Source organism: Schistocerca gregaria, chromosome 7, assembly GCF_023897955.1.
Source record: "Schistocerca gregaria isolate iqSchGreg1 chromosome 7, iqSchGreg1.2, whole genome shotgun sequence".
Taxonomy (NCBI): Eukaryota; Metazoa; Arthropoda; class Insecta; order Orthoptera; family Acrididae; genus Schistocerca; species Schistocerca gregaria.
Genome location: NC_064926.1, coordinates 264086310 through 264114060, shown reverse-complemented (window position 1 = coordinate 264114060; position 27751 = coordinate 264086310). Strand labels below are relative to the sequence as shown.

General features: G+C 37.3%; 1 protein-coding gene across 2 annotated transcripts in view; it reads left to right on the top strand.

Moving 5' to 3' along the window:
- LOC126282169 (teneurin-m) overlaps nt 1-27751 on the top strand; it is a 1262550-nt gene that overhangs the window by 1231322 nt on the left and 3477 nt on the right. For both annotated transcript variants that reach the window (XM_049981693.1, XM_049981694.1), the window contains 12 exons: nt 517-543; nt 1246-1462; nt 4004-4180; nt 5830-6065; nt 12111-12283; nt 13784-14033; nt 16106-16341; nt 16417-16574; nt 17869-18910; nt 20794-21229; nt 25138-25315; nt 25484-27083. In XM_049981693.1, coding sequence (XP_049837650.1) covers nt 517-543; nt 1246-1462; nt 4004-4180; nt 5830-6065; nt 12111-12283; nt 13784-14033; nt 16106-16341; nt 16417-16574; nt 17869-18910; nt 20794-21229; nt 25138-25315; nt 25484-27083 — 4730 coding nt within the window. The remainder of the gene's footprint in view (nt 1-516; nt 544-1245; nt 1463-4003; nt 4181-5829; nt 6066-12110; nt 12284-13783; nt 14034-16105; nt 16342-16416; nt 16575-17868; nt 18911-20793; nt 21230-25137; nt 25316-25483; nt 27084-27751) is intronic.

The window sequence follows — 27751 nt, the reverse complement described above, 5'->3', positions numbered from 1 at the left end:
ACTGCACAGAAAACTAAGAAAAATTCAAGATTTACCACACGAGATAGAAGGGAACACACTGGGGAAGCACATTTAAGAATTGATACAGTCCTATTGCAGCTGTTTGTCCCCTGTAATTTTTGGATGAAAACAATCACCCTTCAGCTTTATAATTTGATGAAAAATATCGGCCAGATAATATCAGCAGAATTTTGTTCCTTTCAGTACGGTAAAGATTTTTTTTTGTCCCCATTTTCCATAAACAACCAGTTTTCAAGATTCAGATACAGTGAAAATACTTTTAGTGAAAACATAATGAAACACAGACACAAAAAACTAATTTTTAATACACAATTTTAACCATTTTTGATTAAATGGCTGCAAAGTCCTGAACATGATGCGTAAACCTAATTACCCATATTGCCCTTTACTTTAACTTAGGGGTAATTGTAAATTAATTCTGTAAATGATAACTGAGGGTAATATCTTACCACTTTGGCTAACTGTGTGGGCTTGTTTCTCCCTGTGCTGCCACAGTGTGTTCTGGAATCACTTCAATTCAAGGTAAGATCTTCAAATACGCAGATGGCCTACACATTCATACAGTCAATGATCTGGGGTAGTTTTGAACATGTGTAATGCATCTCTGGTTTTCTTCTCATATTAGGAAAATTAGGGAAAGCACTTACTGTTTTTACAGTAGTGTTTGATAAATTTGTGTTTAGTGTTTGACACTTGTAAATGTTGCATGGTTAATTTTCAAATTTTGACCTACTGTTGTCTTTCGTGGCTTTTAAGTTTGCTTCATCCTCACTCTGTATCTTGTGTTGTCATTTCACATATAGATATTTAGTAATAGATTGAAAAAAGTTAGTCATGAAATAGTGACTTATAGCAAATTTGTTTAAACACAAATTAAATAGCTGTAGGTATTATTTGTTTCTATATTAATCAGTAATTGAGTATACAGTTACACAAAATTACTATCATCATGCATGTTACATGACACATGACTTCAACAAAGGAAGTTCAGTATGCAAATAGTTCTTGGCTTTTATATGACAATTGTAAATATATATAATAGTAACACAAAAGCTACAGGTTTTTGAAAATGTGTAACAATCAGATAAAATTCTCTTTAAATTCTGCTGTGCTAATAATAATGGACAATAAATATGCAAGAGTTAAAATAAACCAATACTAGATGTCAAAACATAGTGTATCATTTTATTTCATTCTTTTTGAAGTGATCCCTAATTGTTTCAGTCGATCTGCTGTTGTACGTGGCCAAGTTGTCACAGCCATGGGAATGGGACTGATGGGTGTTCGAGTGAGCACTAGTACCCCTCTGGAAGGATTTACACTGACTCGAGAAGATGGCTGGTTTGATCTTTTGGTGAATGGTGGAGGTGCAGTCACACTGCAGTTTGGACGAAGCCCTTTCAGACCACAAAGTCATATTGTCAATGTTCCATGGAATGAGGTACGGAAAATCTTTTTGCGAATAAAATAATATCTTATGAGTAAATATATATAAATTAGAACTGTGAACTGGATGTTTCTCTAAATTAGAATTTCAAATTCTTCTAAAGGGAAAGCATACCACAATTATCAAGAATCTAGTAGATTTAATCAGGGGAATCCTGTGGGCCTGGACAAGAAACACTCCATAGCAGCAGAATCACATGAATTTTCTTTCCAGTAAAATAGTTTTGTAACAGTAAACAACAGATCTGATGATGTTGCACTGTATATGACATTAACTCAGAAATAGGAACCTGAAGATGTGCAGGGCCGGTTTGAGGACAAGTGATACAAGCCACCACTTTGAGCACCAAGCTGAGAGATGTATCAGAGGCACCACAATGCTAAGATTTATGTACAGGATGTGTCACAATTAGCAGCAGGTGCTTAGGGCACCGAACTTAGAGGGGTATCCAAGTGCAAGACTTTTATACATTGTATATCACAGTTAGTAGTGAAAACTGACATCGGTCAAAATGTATGAGGGATACTGAGGGAGGGAGGGCACACCAGATGTTCTTGAACCAACCCTGCAGATATGTCAAGAAAATAACCAGTGTTGCTGACCTACAATAAGTGAGGAAACAGGAGTAATTATGGAATCTACTCATTCTTTATCAACTTAGTGGAAAGAAGTTAGAATGTTGAGGAAGCTGTTTGTAATCAGACCATAAAAATATTTTATTCCGGTTGTTCTGTATACATTGGAGCATTACTAGAAATAGATCAGCAAGTTTCTGCTGTACTAAGTTGCGTAAAATATTGGTTTGTGTTTAAAAATGGAAAGAGCATACATTACTAGATCAAACAATAAACAGAAAACCGAGTACTGTTAGTACATCACCAATAAATGTAAGGGTTGGCACAGTACTAAAATTAATCCACGTCCACCCGAGCACCTATCAAATTAACTCGACCAGAAACACAACAGGCACCAACTAATTATGTCATCCTCAAAAATGTGTAAACTTTTTGTCAACTGTGCACCACGTAAAGTACCAAAACGAATGTCCAAATCCAGAATTTGTATCAGAATTGCGATACAAGTTGGTATATTTCCTGATAGGCTAGAATTACTAGCATTTGACTTAAGGATATACTATTGATAATGATTTTCTGACTCTTTCTTAGTTTGTGAGTGCTTTGTGTACTTCTCACTGCAAGTTTACTGACACATGAGAAGACTTCCAGCCACAAACACACTATATTTTGGTAGTCTTCTTTCTAGTGTGTTCCTCCTAAAATCTCTTTCAAATTGTAAAGGTGGCAGGGGTAAAATACAGGGAGCAAAAGGCTATTTACAATTTGTATAGAAACCAAATGGCAGTTATAAGAGTTGAGGGGCATGAAAGGGAAGCAGTGGTTGGGAAGGGAGTGAGACAGGGTTGTAGCCTCTCGCCGATGTTATTCAATCTGTATATTGAGCAAGCAGTGAAGAAAACAAAAGAAAAATTCAGAGTAGGTATTAAAATTAATGGAGAAGAAATAAAAACTTTGAGGTTCGCCGATGACATTGTAATTCTGTCAGAGACAGCAAAGGACTTGGAAGAGCAGTTGAACGGAATGGACAGTGTCTTGAACGGAGGATGTAAGATGAAAATCAACAAAAGCAAAACGAGGATAATGGAATGTTGTCAAATTAAGTCGGGTGATGTTGAGGGTTTTAGATTAGGAAATGAGACACTTAAAGTAGTGAAGGAGTTTTGCTATTTGGGGAGCAAAATAACTGATGATGGTCGAAGTAGAGAGGATATAAAATGTAGACTGGCAATGGCCAGGAAAGCGTTTCTGAAGAAGAGAAATTTGTTAACATTCAGTATAGATTTAAGTGTGGGGAAGTCGTTTCTGAAAGTATTTGTATGGAGTGTAGCCATGTATGGAAGTGAAACATGGACGATAAAGAGTTTAGATAAGAAGAGAATAGAAACTTTCGAAATGTGGTGCTACAGAAGAATGCTGAAGATTAAATGGGTAGATGACATAACTGATGAGGAGGTATTGAATAGAATTGGAGAGGAGAGAAATTTGTGGCACAACTTGACTAGAAGAAGGGATCGGTTGGTAGGACATGTTCTGAGGCATCAAGGGATCACCAATTTAGTATTGGAGGGCAGTGTGGAGGGTAAAAACTGTAGAGGGAGACCAAGAGATGAATACACCAAGCAGATTCAGAAGGATGTAGGTTGCAGTAGGTACTGTGAGATGAAGCAGCTTGCACAGGATAGAGTAGCATGGAGAGCTGCATCAAACCAGTCTCAGGACTGAAGATCACAACAACAACAACAACAACAAAATCCTCCCAAAATGTGTCAAAAATTATTATATAGATTTAAATCAGTTTGAGTTGTGGAACTTGATGTTCTGAAGGTATCCAACAGCTTGTGTATACTGTACAACACTTAAATGATAATTATGTTATATTGAGAAACAATACAATTTTAATGTGTGAAAGTTATGGTATTATATAAACTTTTATTTCATTATCTTTTTCATCTTGCAGGTTGTAATAATTGATACGGTGGTCATGAGCACTGGTGATGAGAAACCAGTTGCAGCTGTGCCTCATTCATGTGCTGCACATGACTATGATCTTATGAAGCCTGTTGTTCTGGCAACATGGAAACATGGCTTTCAGGGAGCATGTCCAGACAAGAGTGCTATTTTAGCTGAATCACAGGTACTAATTTACCAATCACATTTACATACAAAGAGCACTTTTAATGTGTTTTTGTTGTGTCTAATATGATATTTAATAAACTGTTGGGAAGGGTTAGAGCTGTGTTAATGACAAGATCATTAGAGATGTCGCAAGCTCATATAGGACGGTGACAGAGTAAGAAATTGGCCATATCCTTTGCACCATTAAATTTAGTTGACTTGAGGATGCCATGGAAAAGTTAAATCTGGATGGTTGAACAAGGATTTAAACTCTACTCGTACTGATTGTTACAGTAATCTTTTGAATAATGTAGATAATTTATCTGGTTCCAGTAGAATATGCTGCACTGTCATGTTACGCATGTCAAGTGCGGAAAAAAAAAGAAAAGAAAAAAAAAAACATTGAAGACAGTCAGTATAAACTCTTAACAACATTGGTCTCATTTCCATTAAACTGTCACCAAAATAAGTGCTGTGTCTAATTCCATTGCTCATCAGTGTTAATCGTATGTTATTAGGTGAATTTGGAACAAACTATCTGGATAAGTGTAGGTTAATTTATTCTGATTAACTTTGTAGTAAATCACTAATAAGTCAAGATTTGATATCACAGTTAGCAGAAAAACTGATAACAGTATACTTTACCACAATTAAATCTTTTTGTTTCTTGGCGAATACATATTATTACATCACTGCGATGACACATCCCTTATTCTGCTAAAATTTTAACTGATATGTTATGTTTGTACTCTTCAGAAAAAGGTAATAATGCCTTTATTTACTGTGGGCTCTTACAAAAGTTCATGTTTCTCCTAACATTGCATCACCTAAATCTGACCTTGGAAGGAAAGTTGCTGTCACATGTATATGTGAATCATGTAATCTGTGCTAAATATTACCAGGTGTTACTTTATTACTCTTTGTGTACACAGATTCAAATAACAAAATATATCCACATTTAATTGGTTATAAAAACTTCCATAAGACCGCAGTCACTTTGGTCAGAGTAGTCTTCATTCCCTCATTAAGTTAGCACTGTATCACCTTCTCTGTTTCTATTATGTCTACATGAGGCAAAAGAAATTCAGTGTTTTGGAACTTGAAAACAATTCACATTGCTAGTGAACATATAATTCTCTTTTCAACACATCAGTTGCTAACCATCATTTTTCCAGAATATTATTACTTATTGAATATAAATAAATAAATGCTACATACTGTATTCAAGTGAAAAGTGCCTTCTGGTCAAGGAATTTGCATAGATGAAAAGCTGGCATTTTAATAGGTCATAAACAGGCTCGTTTAATTGTTATCAGTGGAATAATAATACTTATAAATGTTTGTACCACATAATGAAGGCATACTACTTGGTTCAAGCCAAGAGAAGAGTTAATGTTAACTAGACAAAATATTTTCAGTAAGCAATGTACTTTGACAGCCAATAACATCACCAGTGGAATTTGCATGTGCCCATTTGTTGTTATTTCTCATAGCTGTTACTCACTTAGTATCCAGGTTATTGTACGTAGGCTTATATTTGTTCTCGCATAAATACATCTAGATTATATTTTCTTACAAGGAATCATTGCTGGAAACCTGAAGACATCATCAAAGAAAAAACAAACCTTTAAAGTTTAGTCCTAACAGACACTGCCTCTCACTTTTCAGGTTGTACAAGAAAGCCTCCAGATACCCGGTACTGGTCTTAATTTAGTATACCACAGTTCAAGAGCTGCTGGTTATCTTTCAACAATACAGTTGCAGCTTACACCAGAAACTATACCTTCATCTTTGAAACTGATTCACTTGCGAATCACCATTGAAGGCATACTTTTTGAAAAAACATTTGAAGCAGATCCCGTGATCAAATTTACTTATGCATGGAACAGATTAAATGTTTACAGGTAAACAGAATTAATTTTATTGTTATTATTTTGAGTAATTTTATGAAAAGCTTTTTTTCAGTTTTCTGTTGGCATGGCCCTTTTCGTTCTCTCAGCTCTCAAATATCTGTCTGCCCCTGAAATCACCTTCCTGACTGCATGTTTGTGAAACTTCCTGGCAAATTAAACACTGCAGAGTGAACATTTCATTCTGGAAACATCCCCCAGGCTGTGAGTAAGCCATGTCTCCGCAATATCCTTTCTTCCAGGAGTGCTAGTTTTGCAAGGTCTGCAGGGAGCTTCTGTGAAGTTTGGAAGGTAGGAGATGAGGTACTGGCAGAATTAAAGCTGTGAGGGCGGGTTGTGAGTCGTGCTTGGGTAGCTCAGATGGTAGAGCACTTGCCTGCGAAAGACAAAGGTCCCAAGTTCAAGTCTCAGTCCAGCAAACAGTTTTAATCTGCCAGGAAAATTTGTATGTTTGTTGACTTTTATTCATTATCTGGTTTATTTGTCTTTGAATTTTTTAAATTTTAACAATTTAATTTTTTAAATTTTCTATTGTAATTTGTAGTTCCTTCATACCTGCCTTGGATTCTGTAATCCTTCTAGTCTTTTCTGTTTATGCATGCTCTTGCTATTCTTTTTTCTGTCTTAAGTATCTGTCTGTTTCTGCAATGTTAGTAGTTTTGAAAGTGATTTCACTTGCATATGTTATTTCTGGTGGTGTAACTATTTTGTAGTGTTTTAATTTTGTACCTATTGAGAGGTTTTCTTTATTGTGTGTATTAATTGGTGATTTGTTGTGTTTTGGTCAGTTTGTGTATTCTGTTTTGCCACAAAGGTTTCACATTAAGGTAATATGTTATGGTATGATTTCTCCAAAGGATTTAAATTTGTCTGTGGTTTTAGTTCCCTGTTTTTCTATTGTAATTTTTTTTATGGGTGGTGGGTCAGTTACAGTAATTTTTTGATTTAATGTTGAGGGCTTCCTAAATGTTGTTGGTTAGGACAGCTAGGTTGTCAGAAAATCTCAAATGATTTATTTTTATGTTTTCTTTGGGTCTTCCAATTTTGATGCTTTTCAGATCAACCTGTACCATTTTCTCGTTATATATTCCAACACACAGTTGAAGAAGATTGGTAACAAGCAGTCTCCCAGACTCATGCTTGTTTTTATGAGTAATGGTTCTGTAAATCTCCTCTGAAATTGACACTGGAATGTTTGTCCATTAGAGTGGGTTCTATTAGTTTGTATAATTTTGGGTACAGTTCAAAATTTTTCAAGATTTTCAGAATTGGAGACACATGGACGCAGTTATATATTATATGCTTTCATAAAATCTGCAAAGGTTATTACAAGAGGCTTGTTTTGTTTCCTTCAATACACCAAGATTAATTGTAAAGTGATAATTTGTTCTGTGTAGCTTCTCCTGTAATATGTCTAATTCTAACTCAAATAACATGTAATCCTACCATGTAGAATTTTAAAGCAAATCTTGTATGTTTAGTCCAAATGAGATACATCTTTGCAGTTATCTGGACTGCTCTTATGGATTATAGCCATGGTCAAATATTTTGGGAATTTTTTGTTGGTTATGTAAATTTTTGATGTAGCCAAGTGGAGTGAGGTCCAAACTGTGTCACTGACATATCACACATACTGTGAAATACTTAGTCTTCTTCACATACCTTGTAATTTTTCAGCTCCTTGAGTGCTCCTTCCACCCCTTGGGCTGTTAAAGGGGTTTTTGTGTTCAAATTTGGTCTTTATTGGAGTGCTTTCATTAATTATTTATCGTATTTACCCAAATGTAAACCAATCTCAAATGCAAGCCGCACCCCTGAAATGTGACTCGAAGGGGAAAAAAATAATAATTACCCTGATCTGAAGAGGCAGTTAAAAATCAAAACAAATATGGCTTAACATATTGCAGATAAAGTACAAAGTCGTCCACTTCAGGTATTTGTGGGGAGTAGTACTTACTCATATTAATTCATGTTGAATTAAATTTAGCCTGTTGGATACTTAAAATTCTTATTACATTGCAAACTCTACAACAGTCATATTTCACGGTATCTCTTGAAATATTCAGAGTGGAACTAGGGCAGTTGGAGCCATTAAGACTTTTACATATTGTACCAAACTTGTGTTTGAGTCATACATCAGTCATTCCATGTCATTCACATTTTTATTTTTCAAGGTTATCGTCCAATAAAGTTACATTTTGGCTTCTGATTGAGAGAACATACACAGATCAGCCAGAACATTATGACCACCAACCTACTATCAATATAAACCCATCCAAGCAATAGCAGAATCACCTGGTGATGAATGACTGCTAGCCAGACACATACACAGTGCATTTAGTATCAATGAACATGCTGTCCGTGTGTAGAATGAAGAATGTGTGCGATCTATTTGAGTTTGACCAAGGGCCGATTGTGATGGCCCGGAGGCTCGTCACAAGAATTTCAGAAATTGCATGATTGTTGGGTGTTCAAGGGATGCTGTGGTGAATGTCTTCAACACATGGTGAACCCCAGGTGAAACCACATTTATACTTCGTGGGGTTGTGTGGTCACCCTTCATTACAGATGTCGTGCAACGTAGGCTGGGCTGACTTGTAAAACAGGACAAGTGGCAAACTGTGATGGAACTAACATCAGACATGCTGGAAACAGTACAAGTGTGTCTGAACACAGAGTGTACTGAACACTCCTAACAATGTGCCTCCACAGCCAGTGACCCATGCATATACCAATGTTAAAACCATGACATTGGCAACTATGACTAGAATGGGTACATGACCATCCACACTGAATGTTGGCACAGTGGCAGAGTGTTGCATGGTCTTCTGAATCCTGATACCTTCTTCATCATGCTGATGGGAGGGCGCAAATCTGTTGTCTTCCAGGGAAACAGCCCCTAGACACCTTAAATGTGGGACAGGAGAATAGCTGGCAGTGGTTCCATTATGCTCTGGGGAACATTCACGTGAGCATCCATGGGTCCAGTGGAGCTCATGCAAGAACCATGGTGGCCAAAGAGTATCGTACACTGGTCACACACTTCATATGCCCCTTCATAAAGATCATGTTCCCCGAAAAAAGAGACATTTTTCAAAAAGATAATGCGCCATGTCACAAGGCCAGTAGTGTGATGGAGTGGTTCACAAAACACAGTGACAAGTTCCAGTTGATGTGCTGGTCCCTCAACTCGCCAGATCTGAACCCAATCAAACATGTTTGGGGTGTGATTGAACATGGTCTCAGAGCTCATTGTCCCCCCTCCTCGGAATTTAAAAGAATTAGGTGACGTGTGTGTCCAGATGTGTTACAAACTCCCTCCAGTGACCTGCCATAACTTCACTGCTTCCATGCCATGACACATTGCCGCCGCTGATATCCTTGCCAAAGGGTGACATACTGGCTATTGGGTAGGTGGTCATAATGCCCTGGCTGATTTGTGTAAATTTAGTGAAGAGCGGTCTATATATTCAAGACACTGGTTTGTGTCATCTCTGGTAGAGGTTAGACAGGGTACTTTATTAGTGTACTTTTTTAATATTCTACACAATATAATTTGTCTACACAGAATCATTTCCACCACAAATGATTCATACAAAATGCAAACTGCAAGTATTGTCATCACTGCAGAGAATCTTTCTTCTACGTCTGTCAGTGTTGTTGGTTGACTGTGTGATGCTTCATTAGTTTGGGGTATAAATGGACCAAACTACAAGGTCATCAGTCCCTTTTTCCTCATCCTAACAAGTTTCATGGTAGAACAACTCCAAAAAGGAGTTAGGGAAAGTAAAAAGGTGTAAAACTAACATGGAATCACACTGAAAGAGAAAACAAAAGAAGCAGACCAAAAGGAGGATACATACATTAAAAGGAAAAATGGAGGAATGTATTAAAATCATACAGCAAATCACCTGGGCTGGCTGATTGCAAGAATAGAAAAGGGTGAGCCAGCCACCATGCAAAACACAAAAATCTCTAGCCTAGAAGAAGAGAAACACCAAAGCAAACAAAATACAAAGAAAGAGCGATGGAGATGTAAAATGGAGGAAGGGTGGAGACCTGGGAGAGAAGGCCAGATGCCCAACCTTAGATTGTATAATAAAAAAAAGCCCTCATGAATAAAATGCAGAACTAAATCAGCCCATAGAACCACTGTTGCCCAAAACTGTAGGTATGGTGCTGGTAAGGTTAAAAGTCTGCTGCAGAGCAGCTAAAATTGGGCAGTCCAACAAGATGTGCACGACAGTCATACGGGAGCCATAGTGACACCAAGGTGGGTCCTTGCGACAGATGAGGTGACCGTGTGTTAGCCAAATATGGTTGATGCAGAACCTGCAATGGACAACAGAGTCCCTGCAAGTGGTTTGCATGGATGACTGCCACACATTTGTTGTGTCTTTGATAACACGGAGTTTATTTGGTGTACTGAGGGTGCGCCATTCAGTATCCCAAATCACAACAACTTTATGGCAGAAGACCAATCAGAAATCAGTCTCTGGCAGACTGATCTCCTGAGTTGGTTTACCGGTAGCCTCTTTGGCCAGCCTGTCAGCAAGTTCATTGCCCAGTATCCCAACATGTCCCGGGATCCAAATGAAGGCCACTGAATGTCCACAATTGCCGAGGGCATAAAGGGGCTTCTGGATAGTCATTACCAAAGGCTGTCGAGGGAAGCACTGGTCTAGAGCTTGTAAGCTGCTTAAGGGGTCACTGAAAATTACAAAGGACTCACCAGTGCAGGAGCAGATATGCTCAAGTGCACAATAGACGGCTACCAACTCTTCAGTGAAAACACTGCAGCCATCAATCAAGGAACACTGTTCAGTATGTCCAACATGAGTGTAAGCAAAGCATCAAGACTGTCAACTACTGTTCCATCAGTGTAGACTATTTCTGAGCCCTGGAACTTGCCAAGAAGAGAAAAATTGCCAGCGGAGGGCCTGAGCCTTTTGGGCCTTGCGATAGGTCCAGACGAAGCAGTGGCCAAGGCATGAACAATGGAGGTGTATCTAAGTGGACCCGCAGGAGAGGTGTTAGAGGGAAAGTGTCTAGTTCACTAAGAAGTGACCTGACACAGACAGCAAGGGGATTTCCAGTTCTGGGCTGCCATTGTGGGAGATGGATCACCATATTAGGGAAAAGGAGACAGTAATTTGGATGACGAGGTGAACTATGAATGCCACTGGAACCACAATGGAAAAACGTCAGGTTCCACGAAGAGGCTTTTCACTGGGCTCATTCGGAAAATTCCCATCGTGAGCTGAACTCCACAGTGGTGGATAGGGTTCAGCAGACAGAGCGCAGAGAGCAATACTGAACCATACACCAGACTCCCATAGTCAATACCGGACTGTACGAGAGCTTTGTACAGCTGTAACAGTGTAGGACAATCAGCACCCCAGGCGGTGTGACTCAAGCATTGAATAATGTTAAGAAGCTGCCAGAATTTGTCCTGAAGCTGACGAAGATAGTGAAGCCAAGTTATAAGTGGGCCTCGAAGACCAGTCCCAAAAAGCGGTAAGTCTTCACTAAAGCAAATACTTGGTTATCGAGGTAAAGTTCTGGATGGGTGTTGGCAGTATGACGGCAACAGAAGCGCATGAAGCATGACCGATGATGATGATGATGATGATGATGATGATGATGATGATGTATACAATTCCACATATACAGTTCAAGATACAATGTTTACTTTATTTTTCTTGGCTGTTTCACCACTTTCATCAGTATTCCAGCAGAAAAGGAAAAATAACCTCTTATTTTGTGCAATAGATTCTGTTGGACCTCCCCTTGATGGAAGATATTCATCATCTTCGTAATTAAGCATATCAATTTTGAAACTTTACTTCTCTTTTGTTTTTTATTGTGATGAACATATTTATAAACATTTAAAAAGACTGAATATTCCTAAAGTTGTGTCACTGTCACTGTGTCTTGTTGCAACATCCATTTTACAATTTGTTGGAGCATAAAAAATGTTTCGTCGAATGCAAAAAGTAAAATTTAAATGGTAGATAACATTTTTCTTATACTTTTCAGGCAACGTGTTTATGGAGTCACAACTGCAATGGTTAAAGTTGGGTATGAATATAGTGACTGCAAAGATATAATTTGGGATGTGCAAACAACAAAGCTCAGTGGTCATGATATGAGCATATCAGAGGTTGGAGGCTGGAATCTTGATATCCACCATAGATATAATTTCCATGAAGGTAAGGTAATAGTTTGTATGTTGTAGCAAACACTGCAAATCACTTAAATATTGATCAGTAAGAATCACTGCTAACATGTATGTGCTCATCTTTCAAAATAATCAAAGAACCCACTGAAAAATATATAAACACTTTATTTAAGGATCAGACTGTAATGAATTACAATGCAACCTGTGTGAAAATTGGTCCAATACACAAGAATGATTCAAAGAATAGAGCTCACATCATTTAATCTCACTAGTAGGAAATTTATGAAATTCCATGTTTAAAATTTCAGTCTCTGATCTTTTCAGGAAACTGAGATCAATATGCTTTGTACTAAAGGGCTACAATGTACTAATGACAGCCATCTCTAAATCCTAGTCACTTTTTATCTCTCTGTAATAATACTGTCATGAATACTACCTTATAGAACAATCAAAAATAAATCCAAACATACCTAATAAACTTTCAAAAAATAATACTCTCTTTTTTCCTACATCCTTTGACTGATTGCATCACTGAACACATCACCTATCTCTGATTTATTAACAAAATTGTTGGTAATTTACCTGCCATTTGAATGGTATGGTCTATCTGAAACACTGTATCCCTGTTGCCATTTCTACTATGAAATCAACAGGATTTTTTGTGCCTCAGGAAATTGTTTAAAGGAAATACCATGTCTGGAAGCATTACATTTAGCAATTTGCTTCATGTATCATCCACAGCATTAAATTTTCCATTTCCTTTCACTGCAATAAGTAAAATACTCTGTCTAACTTAGTTTGACTTCCTCAGTAACCTTTGCTCCACAAAGGAAAATCCAGCCCATATGTAGCACATATGTGTTTCCATACAGAAGGTCCAGTTTCAACTGAGTCTCCTGTGGGTTCTTATTGAAAAACTGTATAATGTATTAACTAGATGAGTCACTTCTGTGAAAAAAGGTGTTTTGTTTAGTTAGTAAGATTCACTACATAAAATACATTCAGATTGTGTATCTTTTTGTGACTGAGACAAATTTCTGCCATCTCGGACAATTTATAGGATGTTTTTATCATAGAGTCATTTGATCCTCAACACACTAAATTATTCACTTGGCATGACATCTACATGCTGTAGAAGTTCCCATTATTCATAAAATTCTATTTTTTAATTTGTTTCCAACTAAGGAACAGAATTTCTCAGAACAAGCCATAATTCCAGCAAAATATTTATGTAGTCCTATAAATTGGCAGAAGCACAACTGTTGTCTTTTGTAGCATAAGTTGTGAATCATACCAGTGGCTTTAATTATTTTTAACTTTTCACACAAAGCAAGTACAGTAGCAATTTATAATTGTTTCACAATGTGGTACATGTTTATGTAATTTTGTTCGGTACGTCAATTCACTTTCAGTTGCCTAAAGACTTGCCTTAATTTTTATGGAACTGTAGATTAAAAGTGTGTGTATGTGACCAAATCTCATGCTAGAACGATCAGATGTATGAACATCATTTGAATGCATAATTTTATAGGCATTCTGCAGAAGGGAGATGGATCCAACATTTATTTAAAACATAAGCCACGTGTGATACTGACGACAATGGGAGATGGGCACCAGCGGCCCCTTGACTGTTTTGACTGTGACGGCCAAGCATCTAAGCAAAGGCTTTTAGCTCCTGTTGCGCTTGCTGCTGCAGCTGATGGATCAATATTTGTTGGTGATTTTAATTTAGTGAGGCGAATATTGGTTGATGGAACTGTCAGAACACTTGTTCGACTCAAGTGAGTATTCTTTCTGCTCAGACTATAGAAACAAATTAACTCTGTGTTTGTGTGTGTGTGTGTGTGTGTGTGTGTGTGTGTGTGTAAGAGGTTGTTTTGCTGCTGCTGCTGCAAATTATGCAAGTGTCACTGACCTACTGTAAAATATGCTTTACAGTTGTTGCTGCTTCTACAAATTATGCATGAGTTACTGATCTACTGTAATATATGGATTACAGCTTCTTACGGGCAACAAATAGCTCATAACGTATTCTAAAAATTGAGAGCATTATGTTTGTTTTCCCAGAATAACAAAATATTATTACTAATTATAGAGGTTTTTCTTGCTTCAATATTCAGTCTCTCAGGACATCCAGTTTGAAACTATATTATAAAAGCATGTCAGCAGTTTATTTTTTTCCTCCCCTAACAATGATACATACTTTTATAGATGACTCACAATGTGGCATACCTACTTTTAGAGTACAAACCCATTTCCAAAAGTGGTTGTGAAGACAGTGATTTCTAAATAACACAAAAAAGTATCTCTAAGAGATTATGAATAATTTGGGTACCTTGTGGAAGTCAATTTCAAGTCCTTGCCTAGTACGCAATTTTAACTTCCTATAAGTGATCAACATATCATATGCATAGCCAAAAGAAAAACTGAAGCTGTAACAGTATTGAAGCTCTCAGCACCATGCTAGGGCCTCTGTGCCATTTAAAAGTAACAGGATGGAGCAAGGTATGCTCGGGTGGGTCAACTGGAAGAGCTCTCACTGCAGATGATAGGTCTTATGGTTTGAGTGCTGGTGCAGTAGACGAGTACTCCCAAAGCCAGTATCCATAAATCAGTTTCATCATTTTGTTTCTGATTACTTATGTAAACCCTCCAATAATGAGTTTGAAAATGTGGTTGTAGTTGACAGATTTGCTCCTTCAAAATCGATTTTTGCTCCCACGTACAAGCTCAGTCATTCTGAAAATGAGCTTGGGTTTTACCTTGTTTTTAAAAATGATGGAGTGACTTTTTGAGCAACAAGGAAGAAGAAGAAATATTAGACAGGGGAAGAAAACATACCAAATCTCCCATATTGAATTAAAGAGAAACCACCACCCTGACGACTAAATTCGGATTCAGAACAGCAGATTTCCAGAGGAAGTTCCTGTAAAACAACTGACAAGATCAGAGAATCTATGCCCGACTGGGATAGCTAAAATCAGTCCAGCAAAAAAGTCTTCCAAAATTTGTTTATTGTCTTCCAGAAGTTTTGCCACATGTTAATGTAGCAAGTTTCAACTTGACACAAATTGTAAAAATGCATATTTGTTGTTCATCCATCCATCTATCCAACAATTCAAACCAGTGCCGTATATCTGGCCAGTGCCAGATTTGGAATTGGTGTGGTAGTTCCCCAATGTCGAGAACCATACCTTTATAGAGAATACTGTTGAGAGCGGTTGGTTGGTGCCCCAAAAGGCATGTTAAGGCTAAGAATCTATGGATCCCTTCTGCTTGCACGTTGTGTAGCTGGAATGGAACCAGCCAAGTATTCATGTGAGTGGATGTGGAAAAATTACTAAAAACCACATCCAGGCTGGCCTGTACACCAACCCATATAATTAATCCATTAGGCAGATTTGATGTGGGGCTGGCACAGCTCCTCATGACCTGGAGGAATGTGCTTTAATGTGCTCAGGTATCCACGCATTTAATTATTTTTCACATCAAGCGCTATAAAATGACTCATTTGTTTACAGTCATGGCTTTAATAGATCATATTGGAATTCTGAACACATGATTGATCCATTAATCTGCAAAAACAGTAAGTGGCATTATTGGCAACCTTTTTAAAAAAAACTGTCTTTTGAGACTCAAAGAGGAAAACAGCTGTACATTTAATGATAATGCAGTTCAGGCTTGGGCACATGTGAAACCCTTTCATAGCAGAAGGATATAATACTCAGAAATAAGCTTGAGATTGTTCATTAGAAATCAGTAACTACTTTATTAAAGCTGCACCCAGAGATTCCTGATTTCTCCTTCAGAAGTAATTTAAATGTCTAAGGAAACATTTCTGATTTATTTTCAGTGCCACGAGGGTGTCTTATCGCTATCACTTAGCTCTGAGTCCACTAGACAACGTTCTATACATATCAGACCCTGAATCTCACCAGATCATACGTGTGAGGAGTGTTGATGATTACTCAGATCCAGAGCATAACTGGGAAACAGCAGTTGGTTCAGGGGAAAGATGTCTTCCGGGAGACGAGGCACACTGTGGTGATGGTGCTCTGGCACGTGATGCAAAGCTGGCATACCCAAAAGGTATGTACAATCCATTTACACTATTTCACATGATATTGGAAGATTTGTTTACTAAATCAAGTCATTTATAAACAGGTGTTGCTGTATCAGCTGACAATGTTCTATACTTTGCTGATGGAACCAATATCAGGATGGTTGACAGGGATGGAATTGTGACAACAGTCATTGGTGATCACATGCATAAGTCCCACTGGAAACCAATTCCCTGCGAAGGGACATTAAATGTGGAAGAGGTTTGTTGACTTTGTATTATACTGTGTTGGAAATATTTCACCAGATAAGGAATAACTAATATGTAATGAAATTGTGATATAGTGCACTGGACTAAAATTGAGGTATAGTGCATACAGTTTACCAGTCTCCCACAGACTGAGGTATGGAAGGGGGGGGGGGGGGGGGGGGAGTTTCAAGGAGAGAATGAAGAACAGACAAACAGGGTTTTATATTCGCTTCACCAAGCAGCTAAAACAACTTTCATCTAACCAAGCCAAGGTAAAAATTACATTTTAAAACCAACATTATTTGTTACTGTGTTATATGAAGGTGCACATGCTAGAGAAGAGAAAATGAGTGCATTACTGAATTAAGATGGAATATATGCAAGCTTGAAGTTTCAGATTATGGGCCCTCTATTTATGCATCAACAAATATAATGTAAATTTATAAATGGAAAATACATATCTCACTTTCATTATTCCTAATGTCGCTTAGTTTTGTTCTGATGCAACAATAAAACCTGTGTTATGAATATGATACAGGATTTTGGGTGGACATCATTAAAACAAACGTATTTCTCATGGCGGAGGGATCTTATGACATTTCAATCACCAACTTTCTCCTTAAAATGCAAGAATATTTTCTTGATGCCAACCTGCATGGGAGAAATCATCATCATCATCATAAAATAAAGGGAGTCAGAGCTCACACAGACAGATATAGGTGTTCATTTTTTTCCACATACTGATCAAGGGTGGAATAACAGAGAATTATTGTGAAGGTGGTTCAGTGAACCCTCTCCCAGGTACTTCAGTGTGATTTGCTGAGTATTCTTGTAGATGTGGATGTAGATGAAAGTCATATATTATTACCATGCTAAATTAAAGTAATAGTTTCTGTTAGTTAGTTACATGTTCTATGCATCATTGTGCACGACAGATTGTATTGATATGGAACAAGTCATTTTTACATTCACATCACAAATTAATTTGTACATATGGTTACATTCTGAACATTTCTAAGGTAAGTGAGACTATCAAATAGTTGCCATATGAGAGTATATAATAATTAAATATTGATAAACAACAATGGTAATCTCTCTCTCTCTCTCTCTCTCTCTCTCTCTCTTTCTCTTTCTCTTTCTCTTTCTCTTTAGCTAGCTATCCATTTATGTTCACAGTACACGTCCACATTCTTGTCTCTGTCTTCCTTCTCCTGAAACCAACATTTCAAACAATAAGCATTAATAGATGCTCTAACCATATTTTGTGTATATTATGTACTTACCTCTTTTTTGTTTTTTATGTCTAGGTTCACCTTCGTTGGCCCACAGAGCTTGCAATCAATCCTCTGGACAATTCTCTTCACATCATTGATGACCATATGATCCTTCAGTTGGCTCCAGATGGTCGAGTGAAAGTTGTAGCTGGTCGCCCATTGCATTGTCCCTCTCCAGCAGGTGGCTATGACACTGAACTTGCTACACATGCAACCTTGGTAATGCCCCAGAGTATAGCATTTGGACCATCTGGAGACCTTTATGTTGCTGAGAGTGATTCTCAGAGAATAAACAGGGTGCGAATCATCGGTACAGATGGAAAAATTTCTCATTATGCTGGAGCGGAATCAAAATGCAATTGCCTAGATAGAGGCTGTGATTGTTTTGAGGAAGATCATTTCCTTGCATCCACTTCAAAGTTCAATACAATTTCTTCTGTCGCAGTTACTCCCGATGGAATATTGCACATATGTGATCAAGCAAACTACAGGATTCGTTCAGTGACAGCAAGTATCCCAGATGCCAGTGTCTCAAGAGAATATGAGATATATTCTCCTGACACTCAAGAGATTTATGTGTTCAATCGCTTCGGTCAGCATATCGCAACTCGCAACATTCTCACAGGAGAAACAAGTTATTTGTTTACATACAATGTAAATACAAGCAATGGGAAACTTAGCACAGTGACAGATGCTGCTGGAAACAAGGTCTTCCTGCTGAGAGACTATTCAAGTCAAGTGAATTCTATTGAAAATACTAAAGGCCAAAAGTGTAGATTGAGAATGTCACGCATGAAAATGCTCCATGAATTAAGCACACCAGACAACTATAATGTTACTTTTGACTATCATGGACCAACAGGTCTTCTTAAGACCAAACTTGATAGCACTGGCCGGAGCTATGTTTACAACTATGATGAATTTGGAAGACTAACTTCTGCTATAACTCCTACAGGAAAAGTTATTAGTTTGTCATTTGATCTCAGTGTGAAAGGAGCAACAGTGAAAGTAACACAAAATAACCGGAAACCAGTTTCAATGTTAATAAAAGGATCAACAGTTGTTACAAAAGTTGGTAAGTAATTTTTTGCATGGATTCTGAATTGTTATGTTTTAAAGAACAGCATACTAATAAAGTAGATTAATTTACTGTACGACTCCACAATACTGCAAATATTTTCTGAATAAAATCATATAGATTACTTAATATAAATAGTATAAAAAAATCTATCCCTGAGATCAGCTTCTACTAACTTTTCTATTCGTATGTAAATAATTTATTTCAATATATAACAATGACTTATTAAAATGATGGCATGGTAATATTCAAACCTGTCAGCATCTGTTGTATTGAAATTGTAGTTTTATATTTTTCTTGAAGTCTGAGGGTATTTTGTCTTCCTCATAATTTTGCACACCATGTGGAATAGTCCTGTTATGGCAGCTCTCCCAAGAATTTCAATAATTCTCACAGGGTCTTCTTTCAACTTACATCTTTCAGTGCTCTGTTAAATTCAGTATCGTAGCTCCCAGTTGATCTTCATCTACTTCCTCTTCCCTTTCTGTAATATTTTCTTCAAGTTTATTTCCTTCTGTATAGCTCTTCAGTATATTCCTTCCACCTTTCAGCATTTCTTTCTTTTCTTAGTAATGGTTTGCGATCTGAGCTCTTAATTTTCATGCTGCCACTTCTGTTTTCTCCTAAGGTCTTTCTAATTTTCCTGTAGGTGGCATCTATCTTTCCCCTAATTATGTTGTTTTCTGCATCCTTACATTTCTCATCTATCCATTCCTGCTTTGCACTTCATGTCAACCTAATATTTTAGACAATTATAATCACTTGTATTGGTTCACATGCCGCATTTTTTATATTTTCTTCTTTTGTCAATTAGATTCAATATCTCATGCATTTTCCATGGATTTTTACTGGCTTTTGTCTTTTTCCTGATTTGATCCTCTGGCGCCTTCACTATTTCAACTACCAAGGCTACCCATATGTACTCTAGTATGTTACTTTACTCTGTTTCAGCCAATCAGTACCTATTGCTTACTGTGAAACTCTCAACAACCTCTGGTACTTTCAACTTATCAAGGTCCCATCTCCTTAATTTTCCACATTTTTTGCAATTTCTTCAGTTTTCACCAGCAGTTCATAGCGATGCTGCCACTTCTGTTTTTTTCCAATGGTCTTCCTAATTTCCCTGTAGGTGGCATCTATCTTTCCCCTGATTATGTGTGTTTCTACATCCTTACACTTCTCATCTATCCATTCGTGTCACACTTTTTTCAGGTGGCGCAGAACATCGAATCCTGGTACTAGCAGATGGCAGTGTCACCAGTACAACACCATGGTCCCCTGCTGTAGCCACAGACACAGTGCCATACCCAGTATTATCTGACATTGACCCTGTTCTCGGTGAAAGTTTTCCTGTTTCTACTCATCAGAGAACAGAGCCACAGAGACAGTGCCATACCCAGTATTATCTTACATCTCAGAAGTCCACTTCCCAATTGTTATGCAGTTTAGAATATGGTTCCAGAATATTTTCTTACCGTTATATAATCTATTTGAAACCTTCCTATGCCTACAGGTTTATTTCATGTGCAACCTTTTTTATAATTTTAAAACCAAGCATTAATAATGATTAGCTAATGCTCTGTGCAGAATTCTACCACGCGGCTTCCTGCTCCATTCCTTTCTTCCAGTCCATGTTCTCTAATGATTTGTCCTTCTCATACTTTTACTATTATTGACTTCCAGTCCTACATGACAATTAAGTTTCTGCCTGCCTTAACACTCTGCATAATTCCTTAAGGAACAATATTACAGTGTGGGACAATCTATGTTATAATACATTGTATTACATAAAATATGAAAAAATTTATAAAAGGCATTTGAACAAGTCACTGATTCATTTATATTTCTGAAAAGATTAACAATTGTCACTCTTTTTTTAGGTGATGCCGAACATCGAATCCTGGTACTAGCAGATGGTAGCGTCGCCAGTACAACACCATGGTCCCATGCTGTAGCCACAGACACAGTGCCATACCCAGTATTATCTGACATTGATCCGGTTCTAGGTGAAAGTTTCCCTGTTCCTGCACGCCAGAGAACAGAGGTTGGTGGAGACCTGGCAAACCGTTTTGAATGGAGATATTTTATGAGACGTGCATCAGGCAGTGGAAAGAGAGCTGGAAGTAGTGGTGGAAGCGGTAGTGGTGGTAAATCAGTTGTGCAGGTTGGACGCAAACTGAGAGTCAATGGAGAGAACCTGTTAACTATGGAATATGATCGTGAAACTGGCACTGTTGCTGTTTTCATGGATGATCGTGTAGAACTGCTGAATGTCACTTATGATCGTACTGCACGCCCTGTTAAATGGGGTTCCAGGTTAGTGCAATAAATTTAACATTTACTGTACATGTTCCCTATGTTGAGTATGAATTCTTTCGTCTATGTTAAATGTGTATCGTATTCTACCAACAAGATGTCATTTCAGACACCAGCTCAGTATGAGTATAATAGGAAACAGAATCAGTGGTTGTACATCACTTCTGAAAATTATCTACATTTGTGAAATATAGTGTTCATATGCTGTCTGTGCTGTTCAAGGTTTCCCACATTCAGTACTGGTATAGTTCCATTTCTGTATGACTCCAGCATCCAGCATATGGTAGTAAGTGAATTTAATTCTGTCAAGATGAACATGGGATGTCTCATTATAGTTAATTATTCAATATCATGTTGTACTTTCATATTAGTTAAGACATGGAATGTTACACTGCCACACAAACAAAACAGGTTATAAAATACAAAATGCCAAATCTAACATGTTGTATCTTACAACTGCAGCTGCCAATAAAATTACACAATATTTTTTTATACGTAAATTACCTTGGGTTCAGTTTTGGGACACCTGTTGTTATGTAGGCAAAGCACTGTCTGAATACACCTTGAATTCCTCATGTTAATAACATATATGAGTGCCACAACTGAGCTGTAGTCAGAAGGCTGCCTTATTCATTTTCTTGTTGTCCTATCCCACAAAAGCTGGTTTACCATGAATTTATGGAATGTAATCTCTTTTGTCTTTTGATGTTTAGGGAAGGTGTAATGATTTCTTTTATTTGTTTATTTTTTATTTATTTATTTATTTTCTCAAACAAATATCTGAACCAAGTCCTTCAACCAGCATTTATTATTTACACCGAAATAGCTGTCGTTATTGACAAATAATTATCTTATAGATTCCATGTGAGGGAAGGGACTAATGATATTCTTTCACAGTCATGATCAACATGTTTTTGCCAATTCAGTATGGTACTGATGTTAACTCCTTATGGTAGATAACAAACACAATTCTGAAAAGGTTCTTTTGTTTTATATGGGATTGTGTTTCACAGGTAGTATGTTTTATAAGGAAATGTGTTCAAAATTTGGCATTTCTGTTTCACATCACTAAGGAAGTACAGAATCCAAACTGGTTTTCTATATTTCTTTAAGAACCTAAATTGTTGTCAGATAATTATTTAAAGAATAAGAGAGCAGATCCTTTCCAACCTCTTGTCAAAAGTTCAACAGCCTATAAAACTGATTTTTCTGTGGAGATTTCCACAGTACATTATTTACACAAGATGCCTCTAGAAAGTAATATATGTTGGTGCATTGTATAAAAACATTATGTGCAACCATTATTTATGCTTAAATTGATAGTCAGCTATCAGTGTGTTACATTCAAACAATGGAAATACGGATGGAATATAACAATATTATGAAAAGGAAAGTCGCTACTCGCTGTATAGCATAGATGCTGAATCATGGACAGTCACAACAAAAAGACTATCACAATGTAAGCTTCCGGCCAACAAGACCTTTGTCAAAAATAGATCTCTCTCACACAATGACACACACACACACACACACACACATATAAAAACAAAGATGATGTGACTTCCAAACGAAAGTGCTGGCAGGTTGATAGACGCACAAACTTACACACAAAATTCAAGCTTTCGCAACCAACGGTTGCTTTATCAGGATAGAGGGAAGGAGAGGGAAAGACAAAAGGATGTGGGTTTTAAGGGAGAGGGTAAGGAGTCATTCCAATCCTGGGAGCAGAAAGACTTACCTTAGGGGGGGAAAAGGACAGGTATACAAACACACACACACACACACACATATCCATCTGCACGTACACAACCACAAGCAGACATTGGAGTGTTACAGACCTAACTAAATTAGTTTAAGACAGAAGCACCATTTTGAAGACTAGTGGCATATGGCTTGTGATTGACAAACAGCCCACTGAGTGTTTTCATTCTTCATAAGTCATCAAAGCCAGGTGATGGAATTCAGGAAAGGTAGGACTCGAATGCCTGTCCAATCATCGTGCTTTGCATTTTCTGTGGTTTCTGTCAGTCATTTTCAGCCATTGTCAGGATCATCCATTAAATTATCCATGGCTGCCTTCATTTTTAAAACAGTTCTTTTTGTAATGTGACAGGTGCCTTGAATTTACATAGGTCTCTTTATAAATAGGTACTATCAAAATAGTTTAATTAAAAATCACTAGTTTGCATTAATTGTAAAATTGTTACGTCTTTCAATATCCACTTATACACTTCACATTCCTGGAGCATGACTGCAAAAATTTACTGGGTCAGTGTAGTTACAACAGTTTCTCTTCCTCATTACTGTGTAGTAATAATGTTAGGGATTCATCTTCCTCTCTGCAACCAACTGTTATCTTTTACTTTTTTTTACCAGCTGATGTTACTGTTACAACAGCTATAGGAGATATAGAGGGGTCCAGAAAAATGTAGACACTCTTTGATAGTTAATATGAAAGGAACAAAGTAACATATCGTTACAATCCTTGCATGGGGGGTGAGGATTATTTTATGCGTTCAAAGTGACCCCCATTAGCAGCTAGATAACTTTGATGTGCTGAACTGTTGACTGAACTATGGCTGTCAGTGGTGCCGGTGCGATAGCCACACAGGATGCCTTGATGGTTTCTTGTATCTTGTTTAGCATAGCTGGCTTCTGTTAGTAAACTTCATTTTCCATGGTCCTCCTTGGGTAGAAGTCAAGAAGCGTAGGGTCAGGAGACTGTAGTGGGTATTCAACAGTCCCTCTTTGACTTGTACATCACTCTGGTAGATTTTCATCCACATAGGCTCTGACATCTCTATGGTAATGAGGCAGGGCATCATCTTGTTGTAGGTAAAATCTTTTATTTCCAAACATCTCTCAGAAGGCAGGTAAAATTGATGTTTTCAGCATATGAAGATACATCTCACCAGTTACGGTACCTTTAAGGAAGAATGGGCAAGTCAAACTGCATGATAACAAACCACACCACACATTAGCACTTGGTAGATTAACATGTTTGTCCACATGAATGTGAGTATTTTCAAGAGCCCAGTATATGCAATTGTGGCTGTTTACAGTACTGTTCAGTTTGAATTGCACCTCGTCAGATCAGATAACCATCCAGCTGCAAAGGGGCTGATGACCACAGATGTTAGGTCCCATAGTGTTCAGAGCCATTTGTAGTTTTAGCCATCCCTGCAAACTGTTCATCCTCGCGAAGTGTGCCTTCAAACTACTCACAGAACTAGATCCTTCAATACGGGTTGTCCTCATTCATAGTGTGAAGCCATCTTGGAATGTACACTTTCCACTTTGCAGCCTTTAGAAGTCATTGTAGGCTTGATTGGCTTACCCCACTTTCATATGCACCCTGCTTCACAGATTTTTGAGGTGATTCAGTAAAATGTTGCAACACAGCAGTGCAGGAAGCTGGATGTTTTTGGTCAGCCAGACATTTCCTTACACACATCCTGAACGGTACCTTTGGCTTCAAATTTATCCCGAATATGATGAATTGTACATGTTGTTGGTTGAGTTCTGTATACATTATGTCACTTAAAGGTTGTACCTCCATCATGTTTTCCCGACTTCCAGTACCACTTCAATACGATGGCCCGGTATTGCTCAAATGACAATCTTACATCATTCATTGCTGCTCTGTCATCTGCTGGAAATTGCTCGTCAAGATCTTTCGAGAAAAGAATGGGCTACACTACCACACAAATATGTCTTCTGGTCCAAAGATATTGACTATCAAAGAGTGTCTACATTTTTCCCTCTGTATTTGTTAATCTCTTTTGCTAACCTTTTCAGCCATTTTCTTCCTAAATAAACTCATTACTTCAGCCACAATCACCCAAAAATATGCTAATGTAAGAATAAAACATACCAACATATTAAAAAAAACACTAAATTTTTTGCAGGAATGGGATATTTGCTGGTGTCGAACTTGAGTATGACAGATTTAGTCGCCTTACAAGCTGGAGATGGGGAGAACTCAATGAAAGTTACGCATTTGACAGAGCTGGGCGTCTCAATCAAATTCGTTATGGTGATGGATCATCAATGATTTATGCATTCAAGGATATGTTTAGCAGCCTGGTATGAAAACTGAGTTACTTGTTTTTTATGTATTTCGCAAAGAGCTTAAAAAATTTAATGTGATATATATTAAGTAATAAAAAAGATATAAAATTTGCATTACATAATTATACACTGTATTATAAATTTACTAAATCTATAATTAATCTATTTTCATTTTCTTCACAGCCACTGAAAGTCACAACACCACGAGGAAGTGACTACTTGCTGCAGTATGATGAAGCCGGAGCACTGCAATCACTTACAACACCCAGAGGCCATATCCATGCCTTTTCTTTACAGACATCCCTTGGATTCTTCAAATATCAGTATTTCTCACCAATGAATCGGCACCCATATGAAATTTTATACAATGATGATGGCCAGATTCTAGCAAAAGTTTACCCACATCAGTCTGGTAAAGTTGCCTATGTGTACGATCAGAGCGGCAAACTTGAAACAGTTCTTGCAGGTCTGTCATCTATCCATTACAATTACCAAGAAACTACAAGTTTGGTGAAAAGTATTGACATTGTGGAACCAAACTTTGAACTGAAACAAGAATATCGCTACCATGCTGGAATTTTGAAAGATGAAAGACTTAAATTTGGCAGTAAAAGTGGACTGGACAATGCACATTTTCGTTATCAATATGATGGCAATGCAAGAATATCAGGCATTGATGTTGAAATAAATGGAAAAGAGCTTCCACAGTTGAGGTTGAAATACAATCAAAATTTGGGCATGCTTGAAGGAGTGACAGATCTGCGTATTTACAGGAACACTTTCAATCGCTCTGTGATGCAGGATACAAGTAAACAGTTTTTCAGCATCACTGATTATGACAATCATGGAAGGATAAAGTCAATACTTATAAACATTAAAACATTTGATGTTTACAGAATGGAACTAGAGTATGACAACCGGAACAGGATTAAGGCACAAAAATTTACAATTGGGCGAGTTACTATCACAGACAAAGTTACTTACAACGCAGATGGACATGTAATGGAAGTTGTAGGTGACAGTAACTGGAAATATGTTTATGATGAAAATGGCAATGTTATTGGTGTAATTGAACAAGGAGAAAAGATCTCACTTGGTTATGACAGTGGAGACAGAGTTGTGCAGTATGGCGATGTTGAATTCAACAGCTATGATGGTCGAGGATTTGTTGTGAGGAGAGGAGAACAGAAATATCGCTATAATTCACGAGCCCAATTAATTCACGCCTTTGAAAGAGATAAATTTCAAACATGGTACTTTTATGATGATAGAGGAAGAATGGTGTCTTGGCATGATGAACGAGGCAATGTTACTCAGTATTTCTATGCAAATCCAAGCACACCTGATCTAATTTCTCATGTTCATTTTCCGAAATCTGGACGCACATTCAGATTACTTTATGATGAACGGCAAATTCTAATTACCGTTGAAACCTCAGAACAGCGCTTTTATGTTGCTTCAGATCAAAATGGTTCCCCTCTAGCACTGTATGACACAAATGGAAACATAATCAAGGAAATTAGACGTACACCATTTGGAAAAGTAACCAAGGATTCCAATCCAGACTTCTACCTTCCTGTAGACTTCCATGGTGGCCTTTTTGACCCAAATACTGGTCTTGTGTACATAAAGAAGAGACTTTATGATCCAGTTGTTGGCCAGTGGATGACTCCAGCATGGGAAGAAATGGCAAACCAACTCACAACACCAACTGATATTTTCATCTACAGGTTTAACAACAATGACCCAATTAATCCCAGGCATGTCATCAATTACATGACAGGTAAGTGACAATGCAATTTATTTATTAATTTATTAGTTTTCTCAACTGAATTTTCCTTTGATTCAAAACAATTACTAATGCACTAGTGAATAAAGTTTCGATAATTCCCTGGAATAAAATCAGAAAAGAAATCTAGCATTATGCTTAACTAATGTGTAGCTACAACAATGAGATCCATAATTTATTTAAAAAATCCTAACTTGCTTAGCAAGTTGTGCAGTAATCAGATGTTAGGAAACAATGAATGGGAAAACAAACTTGACACCTTACATATGCAGACTACAATAAAACAAATGTACTGTTACATTCTTAGAATGTAGTTGCAGCAATACGTGCAGTTTTTGTTATCTCTAGTAAGTTTTTCAGAAATAAAACTACATAGATTTAGAAGTTGCAACAAGCCCATCATTCATGTACAAGCTATTTAATATCTGCACACACACACACACATGTATCTGTTGATTCATATGAAACTGTTTCATTAGTTTACAATATATTTCCCATATTGATTCCTGGTATGGATGTTTTACTTCCAGTGAAAGCTGTAACTGCATAACAAAATGTTTTACAAAACAATTTATGTTGCCTTATAATCGAAAACTGGTTGTCATGTAGAACCTCCCTACTCTTTCCCCTAAAAAAGTAAAGTAAAATAAAATAAGAAATAA